At 41.3% G+C, this 20,531-nt stretch overlaps 1 protein-coding gene across 7 annotated transcripts in view; it reads left to right on the top strand.

Annotated features, from left to right (window-relative positions):
* cc2d1b (coiled-coil and C2 domain containing 1B) overlaps positions 1-20,531 on the top strand; it is a 91,822-nt gene that overhangs the window by 66,696 nt on the left and 4,595 nt on the right. For all 7 annotated transcript variants that reach the window (XM_063064356.1, XM_063064358.1, XM_063064355.1 and 4 more), the window contains exons 18-22: positions 560-633; positions 8,806-8,864; positions 9,086-9,137; positions 17,205-17,304; positions 17,558-17,648. In XM_063064356.1, coding sequence (XP_062920426.1) covers positions 560-633; positions 8,806-8,864; positions 9,086-9,137; positions 17,205-17,304; positions 17,558-17,648 — 376 coding nt within the window. The remainder of the gene's footprint in view (positions 1-559; positions 634-8,805; positions 8,865-9,085; positions 9,138-17,204; positions 17,305-17,557; positions 17,649-20,531) is intronic.

Here is a 20,531-nt window from a genome sequence, read left to right as displayed (position 1 = left end):
TGGGTTCCTCGATATTTAAGAATTTAGTACTTTAGTTTTGAGAGGGAGAAAAAGAAAATCTCACTTGAATGCGCATTGCAGCCAATAATCTGTTAAGGATATATATACTTTTCAACCCAATTCTGCTCAAATTTCCTTTGCTTGTAAGTTAGTTTGTAACTATTTGCATTTCATAGACATTGAACCACACTTGATACCATGGTACAAATCACCATATAGTATCTGTTTTTTCCACAACTCCTTACAACAGCTTATCTTATAGCACAGTACATATAGATAAAGTCCCGAAGATCATAACCTAAATTTTGTCACTGATCTTAGAGGTACTGGAGCAAAAAGTTTGGTCAAAGAAATTTTAATGAGTATATCAAAGGATAAAAAAAGCGAATTATTAATTTGAATTAAAAATTCACAGTGGTTGCAATGGATAAAAAGTACTTTTTTGTACTGTTGGCCTGTTCTTTGTCTATTGGGTTACATTTCAAGTTATCTGTCATTCATGCATCACCTACTCCTGTTCAAGAAGCCATTAATTAGATCAAAGTATTTTACTTCGCAGGATATTTGCAGACATTAGTAGTACTGAAATGCTTCTTATCATTGTGAAAGGAATAAATCTTCCTGCTCCTTCAGGTAAGACAAAGGGCTTGGGAAAAGGGCAGCAACATTAACAAGAAACAGTTAATGTGTACAAAAATAAACTCAAAGTACTCAAATGTTAGCATAAAACCAAAGGAACTTTGTTAAATCTTTTGAACAATTCTTTGGCTCAGCCCAGATAAACAAGATGGAAATAATTTCCAACCAGCAGGGAGAAGTTCATAAAGCTATTTGCCTTTTGAGTGAAAAGATCAGCTTAGCTCCCTTTTCGAAGTCTACTATGCTAAGCTTCCAACTTGGGCTGGTCCTGAACTTGTGTCTAGTTTCTCCCCTTTATATCTTCTGAATATTTTATCTGAGACTCATTCTATTCCATTTCAGCTGAACTGCTGACCACACAGCTCTCAGAGCTTCCACATTGCCTGATATTGTAAATCATTCTCTCTTACCATCTGGGGAAGCTGAAGTCAGATGTATCAGTATTACAGTGGAGTAAAGGGAATTACAGAGGCATGAGAGAGGAGTTGGCCAGAATTGATTGGTAAAGAACACTGGCAGGGATGACGGCAGAATAGCAATGGCTGGTATTTCTAGAAGCAATTCGGAAGGGCACAGGATATGTGCCATACGACCAGAAGATATCGGAGCAGAATTAGGCTATTTGGCCTGTCGAGTTTGCTCTGCCATTTAATGATGGCTGATCCTTTTTTCCCCTCTCAGTCCCACTCCCAGACCACGTTCCTGTAACCTTTGATGCCATGTCCAATCAAGAACCTATCAAGCTCTGCCTTAAATACACCCAGTGACTTGGCCTCCACAGCTGCCTGTGGTAATAAATTCCACAAATTCACCACCTTCTGGCTAAAGAAATTTCTCCACATCTTTGTTTTAAATGGACGCCCCTCTATCCTGAGGTTGTGCCTTCTTGTCCTGGACTTCCCAACCATGGAAAATATCCTGTCCACATCTACTCTGTCTAGGCCTTTCAACATTTGAAAGGTTTCAATGAGATCCCTTCTCATCCTTCTGAATTCCAGTGAGTACAGACCTACAGCTATCAAATGTTCCTCATAATGATAGCCCTTTCATTCCCAGAATCATCCTTGTGAACCTCCTCTGAATCCTCTCCAATGCCAGCACATCTTTTCTTAGATGAGGAGCCCAAAACTGTTCACATTACTCAAGGTGACGCCTCACCAGTGCTTTATAAAGCCTTGCTCTTGTATTCTAGTTCTCTTGAAATGAATGCTAACATTGCATTTGCCTTCCTCATCACCAACTCTAGCTGCAAGTGAATCTTTAGAGTGTTCTGCACAAGGATTCCTGTCCCTTTGCATCTCAGATTTTTGGATTTTCTCCCTTTTTAGAAAGTAGTCTGCATATTTATTTCTACTATGAAAGTGCATGACCATACATTTTCCAACCTGTGTAAGCCTTAGGCTCGGCCAGCATGTGTTCGTCGAGGGGAAGACAACTTCTGGCCCCGCCAAACTGAGAAATTTTGCTTGTGTGGACGCTGCGTGATGTGTTGCCCAGTTACAAATCCGCACCGCAAAGTATCAGACAGTACACCATGTGCAATTAAATGATTGAACTTTTTAAGTCTTAATTTGGATAGACAGTTAGTAAAGAAAATAAAAGGTAAAAGGGCCCATTTTAAGAAAAAAGTCTATTGTGTATCGATGGAGCTCACTGTTCGTTCATTTGTTTCCGTTGACCTCCAAGCGTAGCTGGCCCTCGGAATCTCACTCCTCAGTCCACTCTGTCCGGTGGTCTTCCGACCCTGTCCATTCACGTCCTCTCTCCATTGCTCCTCGGCGAAAGACTGCGAAAAACCCAGCCCCCAGACACGCAAGAAAGAACAACATTTCTCCCATTGGGTAGCAAACATTCCAAAGTCCCGTTATCTCTAGCCATAACCCAAACATTGCTGCTACAGAGAAACCATTACATAGAAGCTATTAAATTAGCCTTAGCAGTGAAACATAGAAACATAGAAAATAGGTGCAGGAGTAGGCCATTTGGCCCTTCGAGCCTGCACTGCCATTCAGTATGATCATGGCTGATCATTCAACTCAGAACCCTGTACCTGCCTTCTCTCCATACCCCCGATCTCTTTAGCCACAAGGGCCATATCTAACTCCCTCTTAAATACTGTATTACCAATGAACTGGGCTCAACTGTTTCCTGTGGCAGAGAATTCCACAAATTCACCACTCTCTGTGTGACGAAGTTTTTCCTCATCTCAGTCCTTAAAGGCTTCCCCTTTATCCTTAAGCTGTGACCCCTCTTTCTGGACTTCCCCAACATCGGGAACAATCTTCCTGCACCTAGCCTGTCCAATCCCTTTAGAATTTTATACGTTTCAATAAGATCCTCCCTCAATCTTCTAAATTCCAGCGAGTATAAGCCTAGTTGATCCAGTCTTTCATCATATGAAAGTCCTGCCATCCCAGGAATCAATCTGGTGAACCTTCTTTGTACTCCCTCTATGGCAAGAATGTCTTTCCTCAGATTAGGGGACCAAAACTGCACACAATACTCCAAGTGTGGTCTCATCAAGGCCTTGTACAACTGCAGTAGTACCTCCCTGCTCCTGTACTCGAATCCTCTTGCTGTGAATGCCAGCATACCATTCGCCTTTTTCACCGCCTGCTGTACCTGCATGCCCACTTTCAATGACTAGTGTACAATGACACCCAGGTCTCATTGCACCTCCCCTTTTCCTAATTGGCCACCATTCAGATAATAATCTGTTTTCCTGTTCTTGCCACCAAAGTGGATAACCTCACATTGATCCACATTAAATTGCATCTGCCATGAATTTGCCCACTCACCTAACCTATCCAAGTCACCCTGCATCCTCTTAGCATCCTCCTCACAGCTAACACTGCTGCCCAGCTTTGTGTCATCCGCAAACTTGGAGATGCTGCATTTAATTCCCTCATCCAAGTCATTAATATATATTGTAAACAGCTGGGGTCCCAGCGCTGAGCCTTGTGGTACCCCACTAGTCACTGCCTGCCATTCTGAAAAAGTCCCGTTTATTCCCACTCTTTGCTTCCTGTCTGCCAACCAATTCTCTATCCACATCAATACCAACCCCCAATACCGTGTGCTTTGGTGTTTTACATTTATATTTCATTTGCCACTGTCTTGCCATTCTCCTAATCTGTCTAAGTCCTTCTGCAGCCTACCTGTTTCCTCAACACTACCTGCCCCTCCACCAATCTTCATATCACCTGCAAACTTGGTAACAAAGTCATCTATTCCATCATCTAAATCACTTATATACAGCATAAAGAGAAGTGGTCCCAACACCGACCCCTGCGGAACACCACTAGTCACTGGCAGCCAACCAGAAAAGGATCCTTTTATTCCCACTCGCTGTCTCCTCCCAATCGGCTAATGTTCTAACCATGCCAGTAACCTTTGGGTAATACCATGAGCTCTTAACTTGGTAAGCAGCCTTATGTGTGGCACCTTGCCAAAGGCCTTCAGAAAGTCCAAGTATACAATAGAAGAAATGAAAGTGTTTACTATTTTCTCAATGGAGAGAAAATTCAAGAAACTGAGGTGCAAACAGACTTGGGAGTCCTTGCAAACACGAGGAATTCTGCAGATGCTGGAATTTGAAGCAACTCACATAAAAGTTGCTGGTGAACACAGCAGGCCAGCAGCATCTCTAGGAAGAGGTACAGTCGACGTTTCAGGCCGAGACCCTTTGTCAGGACTAACTGAAAGAGGAGATAGTAAGAGATTTGAAAGTGGGAGGGGGAGGGGGAGATCCGAATTGATAGGAGAAGACCGGAGGGGGAGGGATGGAGCTAAGAGCTGGAAAGTTGATTGGCAAAAGGGATACAAGGCTGGAGAAGGGAGAGGATCATGGGATGGGAGGCCTAGGGAGAAAGAAAGGGGGAGGGGAGCACCAGAGGAAGATGGAGAGCAGGCAAGGAGTTATGGTGAGAGGGACAGAGAGAGAAAAAAGAGAGAGAAGAAGAAGAAAAAAGGAAAATAAATAAATGAATGAATGATGGGGTAAGAAGGGGAGGAGGGCATTAATAGAAGTTAGAGAAATCAATGTTCATACCATCAAGTTGGAGGCTACCCAGACGGAATATAAGGTGTTGTTCCTCCAATTTGAGTGTGGCTTCATCTTGACAGTAGAGGAGGCCATGGATTGACATATCAGAATGGGAATGGGACATGGAATTAAAATGTGTGGCCACTGGGAGATCCTGCTTTCTCTGGCGGACAGAGCGTAGGTGTTCAGCGAAACAGTCTCCCAGTCTGCGTCGGGTCTCGCCAGTATATAGAAGGCCACATCGGGAGCACCGGACGCAGTATATCACCCCAGCGGACTCACAGGTGGAGTGTTGCCTCACCTGGAAGGACTGTCTGGGGCCCTGAATGGTGGTGAGGGAGGAAGTGTAAGGGCATGTGTAGCACTTCTTCCGCTTACAAGGATAAGTGCCAGGAGGGAGTTTGGTGGGGAGGGATGGGGGGGACGAATGGACAAAGGAGTTGGATAGGGAGTGAACCCTGCGGAAAGCGGTGGGGGGGGGCAGGGAAAGATGTGCTTAGCAGTGGGATCCTGTTGGAGGTGGTGGAAGTTACGGAGAATTATATGGATTTCACTGCTTTAAAAGGAATAGAGGGGGGGAAGGGGAGGAGGGGTGGCATTACTGGTCGGGGATACTATTACAGCTACAGAAAGGGTGGGTAATATAGCGAGATCCTCTTTTGAGTCATTATGGGTGGAAGTCAGGAACAGGAAGGGAGCAGTTACTCTATTGGGGGTATTCTATAGGCCCCCTGGTAGCAGCAGAGATACCGTGGAGCAGATTGGGAGGCAGAATTTGGAAAGGTGCAAAAATAACAGGGTTGTTATCATGGATGAATTTAACTTCCCTAATATTGATTGGCACCTGATTAGTTCCAAGGGTTTAGATGGGGCAGAGTTTGTTAACTGTGTCCAGGATGGATTCCTGTTACAGTATGTGGACAGGCCGACTGGGGGGTATGCCATACTAGATCTAGTACTAGGTAGTGAACTGGGTCAGGTCACAGATCTCTCAGTGGGTGAGCATCTGGGGGACAGTGACCACCGCTCCCTGGCCTTTAGCATTATCATGGAAAAGGATAGAATCAGAGAGGACAGGAAAATTTTTAATTGGGGCAGGGCAAATTATGAGGCTATAAGGCTAGAACTTGCGGGTGTGAATTGAGATGATGATTTTGCAGGGAAGTGTACTATGGACATGTGGTCAATGTTTAGAGATCTCTTGCAGGGTGTTAGGGATAAATTTGTCCCGGTGAGGAAGATAAGAATGGTAGGGTGAAGGAACCATGGGTGACAAGTGAGGTGGAAAATCTAGTCAGGTGGAAGAAGGCAGCACACATGAGGTTTAGGAAGCAAGGATCAGATGGGTCTATTGAGAAATATAGGGTAGCAAGAAAGGAGCTTAAGAAGGGGCTGAGAAGAGCAAGAAGGGGGCATGAGAAGGCCTTGGCGAATAGGGTAAAGGAAAACCCCAAGACATTCTTCAATTATGTGAAGAACAAAAGGATGACAGGAGTGAAGGTAGGACCTATTAGAGAAGATGTGCCTGGAGGCTGTGGAAGTGAGCAAGGTCCTCAGTGAATACTCCTCTTCGGTATTCACCAATGTGAGGGAACTTGATGACGGTGAGGACAATATGAGTGAGGTTGATGTTCTGGAGCATGTTGATATTAAGGGAGAGGAGGTGCTGGAGTTGTTAAAATACATTAGGACGGATAAGTCCCCAGGGCCTGACGGAATATTTCCCAGGCTGCTCCACGAGGTGTGGGAAGAGATTGCTGAGCCTCTGGCTATGATCTTTATGTCCTCGTTGTCCACGGGAATGGTACCGGAGGATTGGAGGGAGGCGAATGTTGTCCCCTTGTTCAAAAAAGGTAGTAGGGAAAATCCAGGTAATTATAGACCAGTGAGCCTTACGTCTGCTGGGAAAGCTGTTGGAAAAGATTCTTAGAGATAGGATCTATGGGCATTCAGAGAATTATGGTCTGATCAGGGACAGTCAGCATGGTTTTGTGAAGGGCAGATTGTGTCTAACAAGCCTGATAGAGTTCTTTGAGGAGGTGACCAGGCATATAGATGAGGGTAGTGCAGTGGATGTGATCTGCATGGATTTTAGTAAAGCATTTGACAAGGTTCCACATGGTAGGCTTATTCAGAAAGTCAGAAGGCATGGGATCCAGGGAAGTTTGGCCAGGTGGATTCAGAATTGGCTTGCCTGCAGAAGGCAGAGGGTCGTGGTGGAGGGAGTACATTCGGATTGGAGGGTTGTGACTAGTGGTGTCCCACAAGGATCTGTTCTGGGACCTCTACTTTTCGTGATTTCTATTAATGACCTGGATGTGGGGGTAGAAGGGTGGGTTGGCAAGTTGGCAGATGACACAAAGGTTGGTGGTGGTGTGGATAGTGTAGAGGATTGTCGAAGATTGCAGAGAGACATTGATAGGATGCAGAAGTGGGCTGAGAAGTGGCAGATGGAGTTCAACCCGGAGAGGTGTGAGGTGGTACACATTGGAAGGACAAACTTCAAGGCAGAGTACAAAGTAAATGGCAGGATACTTGGTAGTGTGGAGGAGCAGAGGGATCTGGGGGTACATGTCCACAGATCCCTGAAAGTTACCTCACAGGTAGATAGGGTAGTTAAGAAAGCTTATGGGGTGTTAGCTTTCATAAGTCGAGGGATAGAGTTTAAGAGTCGCGATGTAATGATGCAGCTCTATAAAACTCTGGTTAGGCCACACTTGGAGTACTGTGTTCAGTTCTGGTCGCCTCACTATAGGAAGGATGTGGAAGCATTGGAAAGAGTACAGAGGAGATTTACCAGGATGCTGCCTGGTTTAGAGAGTATGCAATATGATCAGAGATTAAGGGAGCTAGGGCTTTACTCCTTGGAGAGAAGGAGGATGAGAGGAGACATGATAGAAGTGTACAAGATATTAAGAGGAATAGATAGAGTGGATAGTCAGCGCCTCTTCCCCACCACTGCTCAATACAAGAGGACATGGCTTTAAGGTAAGGGGTGGGAAGTTCAAGGGGGATATTAGAGGAAGGTTTTTTACTCAGAGAGTGGTTGGTGCGTGGAATGCACTGCCTGAGTCAGTGGTGGAGGCAGATACACGAGTGAAATTTAAGGTATATGGAGGAATTTAAGGTGGGGGGTTATATGGGAGGCAGGGTTTCAGGGTCGGCACAATATTGTGGGCTGAAGGGCCTGTAATGTGCTGTACTATTCTATGTTCTATGAAAGGCCTTGATAGACTGGATGTGGAGCGGATGTTTCTTATGGTGGGACAGTCTAAGACCAGAGGACACAGCCTCAGAATAGAGGGGTGTCCTTTTATAAAGGAGATGAGGAGGAATTTCTTTAGCCAGAGACTGGTGAATCTGTGGAATTCTTTGCCATACGTGGCTGTGGAGGCCAAGTCTTCTAAGGCAGAGGCTGATAAATTCTTGATTGGTCAGGGCGTGAAGGGATACAAGGAGAAGGCAGAATGTTGGGGCTGAGAGGAATATTGGATCAGCCATGATGAAATGGTGGAGCAGACTGTCCTAATTCTGCTGCTATATCTTATGATCTTATGGTTATTCATGTTACCTGTAAATGTGCCGTCACCACACCTCTTCCGCCAACAGCCTCTGACTATTCTATCCTTCCAAACAACCACCCCATTTTCATCTTTCCTTCACCAAAGTTATTGAATTTGCTGTTATTTTTCAAATCCATTATTCTCTTCCACTGACTCCATATGTGAACTCTTCCAATCTTTTTAAGTACTATCATAACAGCAACTCAACATTAAGCACCTTGTTTTTGGGAGAGCCATGTTTAATAACATCACCTCGCTTTCTTTATTTGCAATGAAGAAATCTTCACTAATTTTGAAACATTTTAAAATATTAACTGGTTGCTAAATGATCGGTAAACTGTGCTGCTAAATCAAGTATGTCTATAACGTTGTGCACATTACAAATGTCTATGGTACTCTTACATAAAGGGTTTTGAATAATTGTAGCTTAATAAATTAATTACCTCTGTAAATGTATAGTTTAAAAATCAACCAAATAAAATTAACTTAAAATTTATTTTGTGAATAAGGTGGGGTCTAATTTCTACTGGAAAACAAATCTTACTTGTTTTTACACAGGTGTGTCTGTACATGACCTTGATGCATTTGTAAAGTTTGAATTTCAGTATCCTAGTACAGTAAGTAAACTTGTTTATGAAATATAGAGACATAATCTTATAGTTGAATTTTTCCTTTATAAAATTACATACAATTGTTTAAACAATTTGCCGTATTAATCACCATGTATTTGTGAATGTTTAAAATTTTATCTGTTAATCTTGAATTATTATTAACAATGTAATTATATAAACAACAAATTATAGATTGACCATAAAATACAGCATTTTTTTAAAACTAGGAGCAAGCTCAACGAAACAAAACTTCTGTGATAAGGAATACTAATTGTCCAGGTATGGGATGGGTAAATTTTCTTAGCTTTTGGGAAGTTGCTGTCTGTTCATATCAGTTTTGATTAAATATATTAAATTTCTTAATTTGAATGTGTAGCATGGGAGAAAAGTATCTTTATAAGGCTAAAATGCAACCACTAATTTTCTTAATAATTTTCTCTATTTATAACTTCAACTAAATTTACATTTTCTTTTGAATATGTTGTGCGCAGTTTAATTATTAATCGATCAGATTGAATTTTTAACAAATTCAGATTAGGTTGTGTGTATAAGGTATGTTCTGTTGATAACCTCCCTTCAGCTGATATTTCTGGGCAGTTCTTGCCCAATATTGCTGTCAGTTTTGTAAGATGCTTACTGAAGAAAAATCTAAAATTCACAGTGAAAAGACAACTATTTTCAAACTTTTTTCCTGTTGCATTCAGTAATAAGAACTTGCATCGGAAAAAGATAATGCCATAGATTTCTGAAGTGTATTCTGAAACTGTGACAGACCTGCACTGCACCACTCTATTTTATATCCATGAACTTCTGACACCAAAATTATTGCCCTCGGTTTCGATTGTCTTCAAAGATGGAGTAAGCATCTGTAGTAATCTAGTGAAGACAGTTGTAAAGAATTACTACCATGTGGTTGAGGAAATAGCTTCTTATCTCATTGTCAAATGCCACATTGCTGATTCTGTGAACTCAGGATCTACCAGATTCAGTACGATTTGTGTGTCTGAATGTGAATGCCTTTATGTTCCTTAACTCCGGAGAACAGGTCTATCCGGTGAAATTTCATTGATTAGCCCTGCCATCCTTGGACTTAGTCTAGTACATCTTTGAAGAAGTACAAGAAACTAGAACCACAAGTTTCACAAAGGGTGTATATATTTGCAACAAGATTCCCTTACCCTTTTGTTCCAACTGCCTTGCAAAAGTGATCTTCAGTAATTTGTGTGAGGAAGTCATTAAAAAAAAATCTTTTCTTCCACTCCTAAAGGCTCATTTCATATTACCCAACGTTGTACTCCAACTGCCTCTTTCACCTTCATGGCTTAACCTTTAGTTAGGCCAGCCTCTCCTTATGGCTGATATTCTTTTTTCCAGGCAACATCTGGAGAGGATGAAAGAGGATTGAGCCCCTCTTTAATCCTCTTTAAAGCCTCCACATCTTTTCTGTAATGTGGCAACCAGAACTGCACACTGCTCCAAATGTAACAACTGATGTTTTCTGAATTTGTAGCATGATTTCCCAATTTTACTCAGTGTCTGACCAATGAAGGCAAGTTTGCTGTACATTTTCTTTACCACCCTATCTACTTGTGTGCCTTTTTCAGGTAGCTGTGGACTTGCACCCCAACATTCCACAGTTCATTAATGCTCCCAAGTATCCTTCTACATACTGTATATGTTCACCTTACCCGTGACCCCCCAAAGTGCAATATCTCACACTTTATCCAATTAATCTCCTGCCATTTGTCTACCCATATTTGCAACTGATCTATATCCTTTGGATAACTTCACTATTCACAATCTTGTTCATTGATGTCATCTGTAAATTTACTGATCAGCCCAGATATATTTTCATCAAATTGGTGGTGATTGGCATCCATCCATCTCGAAGGACAATGGGTGATTGGTCATCATCATCACAAGCCTGGGTGGAAGGAATGGAGATCCTGAGATGCCCAGTCATCTAGATCCCCCTCTCAGCCTCACCAGTGTAGTCCAAAGGAAAGCTTTTGAAGCAAGACGTTTGGCACCAGCTTGACTACAGCAGTTGCCGGAAGGAAGTTCAATGACGTCCAGCCACCTTAGGGGCTCCACTCTGGATTTGAAGTCTGGGTTTACTCCCGTAGCCTTCGCCTCTCTGGAGGCTGCCCACATGGCACTGCAGCTACTTACCCAAAGCTGGGCATCTGGTTCACAAGCACCAGTGTATGTCCATGCACAGGTGGGTCTGCGTGCTACGTGTGCTGAGGCCAGGCCTCCTCCTCATCCTCTGCAGTTCAGCCTGAGTTCAAAAGGAGTTCAGTTTTCATGTGTCGACCAGCGAGGAGGCAGTACATGAGGCTTGTTGTTGGAGAGGTTGTGTACTGGCAGGGAGAGACTTACATATTTGGCTCTCCTTTTCGCAAGACTACTAGTCAGCGATCAAAGCTGAAAGTGAGAGTGACAAGCACTACCCACTACACTACCACACTAAACGTGTCACAGCAACCATTTTGACACCACATCTAAATTACATATATTACAAACTGAGGTATCAGCACTGATCCCTGGAAAATGATAAAGACTGAAAATCAAAATGGAAAAACTGAGGTGGTTCCCTTTGGAATTGAGAAGTGAGGGGTGGTGTTCAAAATGTAAAATCTTCTCATCTGGAATCACTGACTGAAAGAATGATGGAATTTGATTCAGGAATAACATTCCAGAGAATAGCTCAAACGAATAAAATTACATAAGTCAATTAGCCAATTTATTAAAAAGGAAAATGGAGCTAATTGGATAGAACTGGCATAGACCCAAATTGGATTAAAATTACTTTTAGAAGTTATTTGATAGACTCCTTCACATGATCATGAAACTGAAAACAAATTATTGAACTGGCTGAATAATTAGACAAACTATGCAGATAATAGACCATCTGTTGATATTGGCAAGATGTGGTAAGTTGTGTTCCAAAAGGGTGTGTATTGGGAGGCAATACTCAGTTTATTTGTAAATGATAGTGTTGCTTAGAAAGTCTCAATTTAGTTTGCTGATGACTGAAAAGGGGGTAGTATTCATGGAGCTATTAAATTTAATATTTGAGGACATGCAAATTTCACCCAGACAGCACCCTTGGAGCTGAAGAGTAGCAATACTAACTGCCACACCCCCTGTGCCATCCAATAGATATGTGACACCGAATCAGCCCATTCAGTTCACTATCGCACAAAAAGACTCCCTTCAGAAAGATATTGGTCAGGCCATATTTGGAGTATTATGAGCAGTTTTGGACGCTTAGCTAAGAAAGGATCTGCTGGCGTGGATAGAGTCCAGAAGGAGTTCATGGCAATGGTCCTTGGGTTAATGTATGAGGAGCATTTGATGGCTCTGGGTCTGTACTCACTAGAATTTAGAAGAAAGAAGGGATCTCTGAAACATACCAAATATTGAAAATCCTAGATAGAATGAATGTGGAGAGCATGTTTCCAATAATGGGAGAGTCTCGGACCAGAGGGCACAGCCTCAAAATACAAGGACATCCCTTTAGAACAGAAATAAGGAGGAATTTCTTTAGCCAGATGGTAGTGAATCTGTGGAATTAATTGCCACAGATAGTTGGGTTGTGGAAGGCAAATCATTGTTTTTTTAAAAGTGGACGTTGATAGGTTTTTGATTAGTAGGTGCATCAAAGGTTATGGGGGGAATGGGGTTGGGGGTAGGGGGGAAATCTAACAGCAGAATACTCTGAGCCGAATAGTCTACTCTGCTCTTTTGTCCTACGGTGTCATGTTTTTAATACAATAAACAAATGGTTAAAATTCTGGCAAATTAATTTCCATTCAGATGAATGTCAATTCATTCACATTAGACTTGAATCATGAAGCCATATAGCACAGATACAGGAGTCCATGCCAACCACAGTGCCTAGCCAGCTTTTCCCAATTTACTGCATTCAGCCCATATTTCTCTAAGTGCTGGGCCTCCATGCCCACATCCAAGTATTTCTTAAATGATACCATGCTATCTGCCTCAACCACTTCCATATCTCATCTATCTATACATTACTAAAATTCTCATTCTATTTATCTGTTTGTCGGTTTGTCTATTCGTGCTCTCAAATGAGCCCAAACGGTGCATTACAGCGGCACTTATTTTGACTAAATGGACTTAAAATGTGCTAACTTACAGAATGCACGCAAAGGTCAGGGTTATATTCGTATAAAATTGCTCACGTGTCAACAGGCCCCGCTTTCCAAACCCGATTCCAGCTTTTATGGAAACTGCGACGCGACACCATGACACATGCGCACGGCCAGCCTCAGAAGTGACTCATGATGCTCACAGCAGCGACACCAACCGGAGCAAAAGGGCAGGGCAGCTCTATTTCAAGCGGTCACATTCTGCTAATCACCATCAGCATGTGCAAGATTGGGACAGATCAAAGTGTGACCCATTAATAAGAGATAATGAAATCTTATTGTAATGAAGTACTTCAAAACATCCATCAAACCCTTTGCTGCAATCAAAGGACAGCAGTGACTATATCACGTCCACTTAGGAGAGCGCCAACCACATCGTCAAGAGAAATCAGCATCCTTTGGTGTTACTGCTTCGTATCTTCTATCCAGCATTAAGGTAAAAAAATAAGGTCAGCCTAATTATGCTGCGTGGAAAGAGAAGGGGGACATTATGGTCAAGAGATTACACCAAACATCGTCGGGAAGCAGCGAGGAGAGGGAGAGAACAAGAATCGGATGGGGCCAGGTCGGCATGACTCCAGGATCAAAGAGTCAGGACAAAAAAGATGAGAGAAGACGAGACAGAGGAGGAGAGGCATACATGTCTCCAAAATGACAACAATAGGCACAGAAGGAGGAGAGAACAAGAATCGGATAAGGCCAGGGCAGCATGACTCCAGGTTCAGAGAGAAAGAACAAATGGTAGAAGAGATGAAGAGATGAAGGATGAAAGGGCTGCGTGTCTCCAGAATGACAAAAACAGGTAGAGAAGGAGGAGAGAGGAAGAGACAAAGGAGCTGAGAAATGCACATCTCCAGGATCAGAGGCAAACAACAAACAGCAGAAGAGATGAAGAGACCGGGGATGAAAAGGCTGCACGTCTCCAGAATGACAAAAACAGGCACAGAAGGAGGAGAGAGGAAGAGACAGAGGAGTCAAGTCAAGTCAAACTTATTGTCATTTCGACCATAAGCTGCTGGTACGGTACGCAGTTAAAACAAAACGTTCCTCCAGGACCATGGTGCTACATGAAACAAACACAAAGCTACACTAGACTATGTGAGACAGCACAAGGCTACACTAGACTACGTAAAACAACACAAAAACTGCACTAGACTAGGAGAAAAGGAAAGATCGACTCGAGAATATGCGGCAAAGAGTAATTAATGCAAGAGTTGTTGCAGACGACAATGCCCGCTTTCAACGACAATACCTCGACAGAGAAAGAGCAAGGCAAAATGCATGACTCGCACGCCGTAACATTTCTGCTGATGTTGGTATGATGATCAGAGAATGCCCTCGCTGTTGTGCCTTCCTATTCACTGGAGAAACTGCAAATTTCTGCTGTATGAAGGGAAAGGTCAGGATAGGCAATTTGCAACCTCTACCCAATGAATTCCTCAATTTATACAGCAGTGATGAACCTATTGCAAACAAATTCAGGAAGAACATCAGATAATACAATTGTCTCTTCCAGATGACATCCTTTGGTGCCAAAGAAGTCCTTCCAATGAGGAATAGATGGAATCCTTCTGTGATTATTCAAGGCCAAATCCATCATTACATCGGACATTTAATGCCAGACCCCAACCAGCAAGCCAGATTCCTTCAAATTAACTTCATAGGTCCTCAAGATGGGGATACTACAGAATGATGGAATTCAACGTGAGATTGTTGAATTATTGGAAACCCTACTATGACAATGAAACCCATACATTGCTTCCGTTCGACTTGCAAAAGAACAAATTCGAGACATGCCAGAGGCATCCGCCTAATATCATGATGGATGAGAGGCATCATGAATGAGCTCTTCTGTATTTCCAAGAGAAACTTGAGAACTTGGGCAAAACACTTGAAGAATATAACTTGCCAACACCAAGAAACGGTACAACTACTCAAAGTGCTGGCAATTTGGAATTATTGCATGAACTGCAATACAACAGAGACAAACAGCAAGAATTTGTTTCACAGAAGGAATCCCTATTGAATAATGAGCAAAGAGAAGTATATGAATATGTGCGCGACTGCTTGGAAAGGAATCTCTCTTCAATGATTTTCATTGATGCACCAGGAGGAACGGGCAAGATATTTATCATCAACTTGATCCTCGCTAAAGTTAAGGGAGATGGAGGGGTTGCTATTGCTGTAGCATCATCAGGTATTGCAGCAACATTGATGCCTGGTGGTAGGACAGCGCATTCAAGAGTCAAGATACCCCTCAAAGTCAAGGAAGATGCCCTTTGTAACATCGATTAAAAACACTAATACTGTAAACTTACTCCGAAATGCAAGGCTTATTGTCTGGGATGAGTGCCCCATGATTAGGAGGGAGCGCTTCGAAGCCGTGGACCGGACTCTTTGTGATGTATGCGGTAGGAATGAGGCCTTCAGGGGTATTTTAACCATTTACTATGGCAATTTCGATCAGCTTCTAGCAGTTGTGAAACAAGGAAATGATGCTCATGTGGAGAATTCATGCATTAAAAAATCCTACTTATGGAGAAGCTTCATCAAGTTTCAATTGAAGAGAAACATGCAATTGAGTGAGGGAGGACGATATTCTGAGTTCTTATTGGATGTTGGAGAAGACAAGATTGAGAAAAATGAAAACGATGAAATCGAGTTACCTGAAGATATGATTCTGCCAGCAAAAACTATCAAAGAATGTATTGATTCCACCCGACATTTGACAATCCTGCAGAACTGTTCTCGAGAAATTCTGTCTTGGTTCCTCTTAATGAAATGATGTGAAAAATAAACTTCACATGCATTAGTTGCTTCCCTGGAATATGAAAGAATACTGTTCCTTCAGTGCCATAAGTGAAGGAGCTAATGGTACTCATTTTCCAACAGAATTCCTTGATTTGGTCAAACTCTCTGGATTGCCACCACATGAACTGGAATTGAAGAGGGGCTCTCCCATCATTTCAATGAGGAACTTGGATCCACCAAGGCTTTGCAATGGAATGTGAATGATGGTGGAAAAACTGCACGTCAATCTCATCGTAGTAAAGATAAACATTGGTGTGTTCAAAAATGACATTGTCATGATCCCAAGAATTACCCTCAGTTTATCAGAAGGGGAAGATATCCCTCTTCAGTGGAGCCAGTTCCCGATACAGTCATGCTTTGCTATGACTATACATAAGGCGCAAGGCCAAACCATGCAGAATGTGTTGGCTTATCTGGAGAAACTGGTATTCCAGCATGGTCGACTATATGTGGTTTTAAGCTAGGGAAAAAGAAGTGAAAACATTAGAGTATTCTTGAAGGGTGGCAGATCAACCAGAAATGTTGTCATCAAAAGTGTCCTTCGTTAAGCGAGGAGGAGCTATATTTGTCTTGCTACGCGTCTTTCTTCTTTAATAAACTGAGTTTTTCTTCTTTAATTTCCAAAACAAAGCGATAGCAATAGCATTCAGGGAAATTTAATGTTCATTCTGGTCACATCAGATTGCACTACCTTTCTCTCAAAGGGTGCCCCAATGGGTCACCTGATTGTCTTGTTCCATATAAACACCACCCTCTGGAAATAGTTGCAACTCAAGTCCCTTTTAAGTCTTTCCCCTCTCACCCTAAATCTATGCCTCCAAATATTGGGTTTTATCTACCCTGGTGAAAAATCTGAATATCTACCTCATCCATGCCTCAGTTTTAAATAATTCTACAATGTCATCCCTCATTCCTAACATCGTAAACCCATTGTATGTTTCCTTCTTGATCACAGCCTAAATATCTTGCATCACCCAAGCTCACCCTTTGTCCTAACAAGATATTGTTGTCTCTAAACTTCTGATATCACACTCTTAAAAGCCTGCCACTTGCCATTCACTCCTTTCCCTTCAAACAGGCTGTCCTAATAACTGCCTGCTAGATCCTGCCTAATTCCCCCAAAATTAGTCTTGCTTCAATTTAGAATACTAACCAGCAGACCCGTTTTAAACTTTTCCTTCACTGACTAATAAATGATGTTTACAAGTGATGATTGTGTGTTGATTTCAGTGTTGTAAAACACCACTCCTGTTTGTGATAACACATCTATCTCAGTTATTTTATACCTCCCTTTACAGGCTTTTATCATGTTTCACCTAAACTAAAATGTGTTCTGTGTCTGTTTTTTTTCTTCCAGAATATAATGAGAGTTTTACACTGAATATTAACAGAAATCATCGTGGGTTTAAACGAATAATTCAGACAAAAGGAATTAAATTTGAAGTATTTCATAAGGGGTAAGGATCTTAATAGCAGTTTACATAACAGTGCACATGTGCAGTATTTGTTCCTATTTACCTTGTATAAATTCCTGGTTATTTCTTTCTTCCTTGAAAGTACCGTTTAATGTTCATTCTTTCTTTTGGTTCACTGCTGTTCCTATTCTGGTTACAGTTCTGTATTTCAGTACATTAACATGGGACAGGAATTGCTATGTTTTGCAAGGTTGATTTTCTCATACAGCGTTTATTGCTCTGGTTTATTTTACAGTGGATTTTTCAGGAGTGACAAACCAGTTGGAACTGCACAGCTAAAACTGGACAAGCTAGAAACTGAATGTGAGGTCAGAGAAATTGTGGAGGTAGAGTACTATATATCATTTTATCTCAAAATAACTGCCTCCTTGAACAGTTGCATCTATGTAATGAAACTATTTTCATAGTCTCATCAGATAGAAAATTCCAGGAACTTGACTGAGCATTGTTGTGGAAATGGCTGTGTATTTCTTACTCGCTATAATAAGTTCCCTTGGTAATGAAGTCGCAGGTGGTGGCATTTCCGTGTGTCTTGTTCTGGTCTTGCTGGAGGTAGTGTTTGAATAAGCTTTAGCAAATACCAGTACAGTAAGCAAATCCTGTCATACTGCATGAGTAATAGAGGGAATGAACAATAAGATTGTGAGTTCTGCATTATTCTGTGTGTAGAAATTTCTTCCAAGGGTGGTGAATCTCTAGAATTCTCTGTATCTGAGGGTGCTGGAGGCCAGATCATTAGATACATTTAAGATGGAGACATAAGTATTTGAAAGATCAAACAATTGAGGTGATTGGTAACTGGGCATTGAAGTTGAAGCCAGCATTTGATCAGTGAATGGTGGAGCAAGCTTGTGAGGGGCACGGTGTCCTACTCCTGCTCCTATTTTCTTGCGTTCTTGAATGCTCTGTATCCACTTAGGTAATTCCAGAATTCATATTTTGCTTGATATTGAAATAGAAGAGTAATGAGGTTGCAGGCAGTTGGATTCTCTTGCTAAGGTATTCATTAACCTGCCACAATTCACATGTGTTTGGATCAAAAAATAAACTGCTGGAGAAACTTAGTATGTGGTGCAACATGTGTAGAGGCATAGAGATGGTTGGTGTTTCTGATTATGACATGCATTGCTGCTTGCAGGCAAGTGTTTCACTTTGAGGATTTGTCAATGGAATTGAACATTGTGCTTTAGGCATTACATATGGAAATTCTACATGAAGATCTGAAATGATTGTTTCCTACCCACAAATATCACATCCATCTTCCTTACTGCTACATATTACTCCAGACAGTGGAAGGCTTTTTCCTTTATTCCCATTGACCTTAATTTAGCCAAGGCACCTCGGTGTTTCACTTGGTCAAATGCTACCTGATGTCAAAGACAGACATGCTCATTTTGTCTCAGGAGTTCAGCTCTTGCCCTGTTTGGATAAAATTTATAATGAGGTCTGAGCCAGCCAACCATGGCAAAACTAAACTCTGAATCAAAATGTTAATAGCAAATGCATTTTTGACAACGCAGGTGACCTTCAGATTATAGGGGGCACTTTTCTGAAAATCAGTTGGAATTGTATTTACTATGTTATCTGTAAAGAAATGTAGATTGAAAAAGAAAACTATTAAATGATTCTGCAAATGCTGGAAATCTAGAGCTACACACACACACACACACACACACACACACAGCAGTGGAGGAACTCAGCAGGTCAGACAGCATCTATCAAAATGAATAATAGTTGATGTTTCAGGCTGAGACTCTTCTTCAGGATTTCTGGACTCATTTGGTTATTCTTTAATTTCATGAGAATGAATTTTATTTCATATCTCAAATTTTTAGACAGTGATTTATGAATTCTACAAGTGAACTTGCATAACCTGATTGGCTTGTAATGTGAGGGTCACCTGTAATTTCCATCAGTTGGCTGATGATTGGAAGTTAGTTGCCAGAGTAGGTTGGTCTTGCTTTTTGTCAGCAGGACCATCTTGGTCAAGTTTCTATATTATTTATTAGTTATCAGTATCATAACTGCAGCAGAATAGCTTGGCTAGAGAGTGACCAATTTAGAAGCTCACATCTTTCGTATTCTAGACAGAATGCAGTTTAAGCCTCTGATCTGTGCTGAATCGAATGATCAAGATGGCAGGGGTGTTGGCAATAAAATGTTAACAGGTCATCAGCCTCCACCTTAGGTGGTAGTAGCAGCTTCAAGAAAGAAAAGCCCTTGTTTGCAGTGTTAATTGATTTCTAGCCTTTTCTGGATGACAAAGTCATTGCTTTTGCTGGTTAGCTTGATTACACACTTGTAGTCTTGTGTGTCACTGTGATCATTGTGTATTCCTAATGTTTTAGCTTGGGCATTTCCTTCATACATGAAAAAGTCTTGATAGCTGAATCATAGCTTGCAAAGATCATAGATTTGTTATATTTTGTGCAGGCTAATCCAGATTTGCTGCTGATGCCTTCCCATAACCTGTTAAGAGAAAAATAATTTCTCCTCCTAATCTCTTCCAGTGGTGTCTGTTAAATAACTATGTACTTAGACTAGATTGGATTCGGCCAAAAAGAATAAGCTAAGAAGTCAAATCTAGGGTGCTAATGCTCATAATCTGTTAAATGATTATGCAAGTTGCAAATACTATTTCTATTGCAACATGTAAGAGTACAAATCTATATTGCAGGCTCATAAACACTGTATTCTATTGAAAACAGAATTTTTTTTAAAGCAACTTTTTTTGATTTGAAGATATCTTAAATTTAATGTCACCACAATTTTACAGTTAGTGTTTTGTAAAACATTTATTTCCAATAAGGAAGAAATATTGTACAAAAATTTGTTCAATTAAAACTAAAATACAAAGCTGGTGTAAAAATCATGAAGACCTGAAAAAATAGTCTATCCTTTAAGATCAGTCTGAAGTTTGATAATAAAATGAAAACAAATGTAGCAAGTATCAACCAGTGTATAATTTTTAACATTCATTCTAATTGCAAAGGAATTCATCACCATAGGTTTCTTAATTGCAATTATTCTTTCTCATTTTGTTGAGTTTATATTCATAGCAAAGTCTATTTATTGTGGTTGTGCCTCCAGTACTGATTGGTTGAGCTATGGATGAGCCCAAGGGTGACTGTTGTGTCCTGCTTTTGTTTTTGCAATTGGTGACTTATTTCATTTGTATGACTTGACTAAGTTTCATTTAGGTGTATTTA

The sequence above is a fragment of the Mobula hypostoma genome, chromosome 12, assembly GCF_963921235.1.
Source record: "Mobula hypostoma chromosome 12, sMobHyp1.1, whole genome shotgun sequence".
In the NCBI taxonomy this organism is placed as follows: domain Eukaryota; kingdom Metazoa; phylum Chordata; class Chondrichthyes; order Myliobatiformes; family Myliobatidae; genus Mobula; species Mobula hypostoma.
The sequence above is the reverse complement of the archived record's forward strand: the minus strand, read 5'-3'. Positions and strand labels throughout refer to the sequence as shown.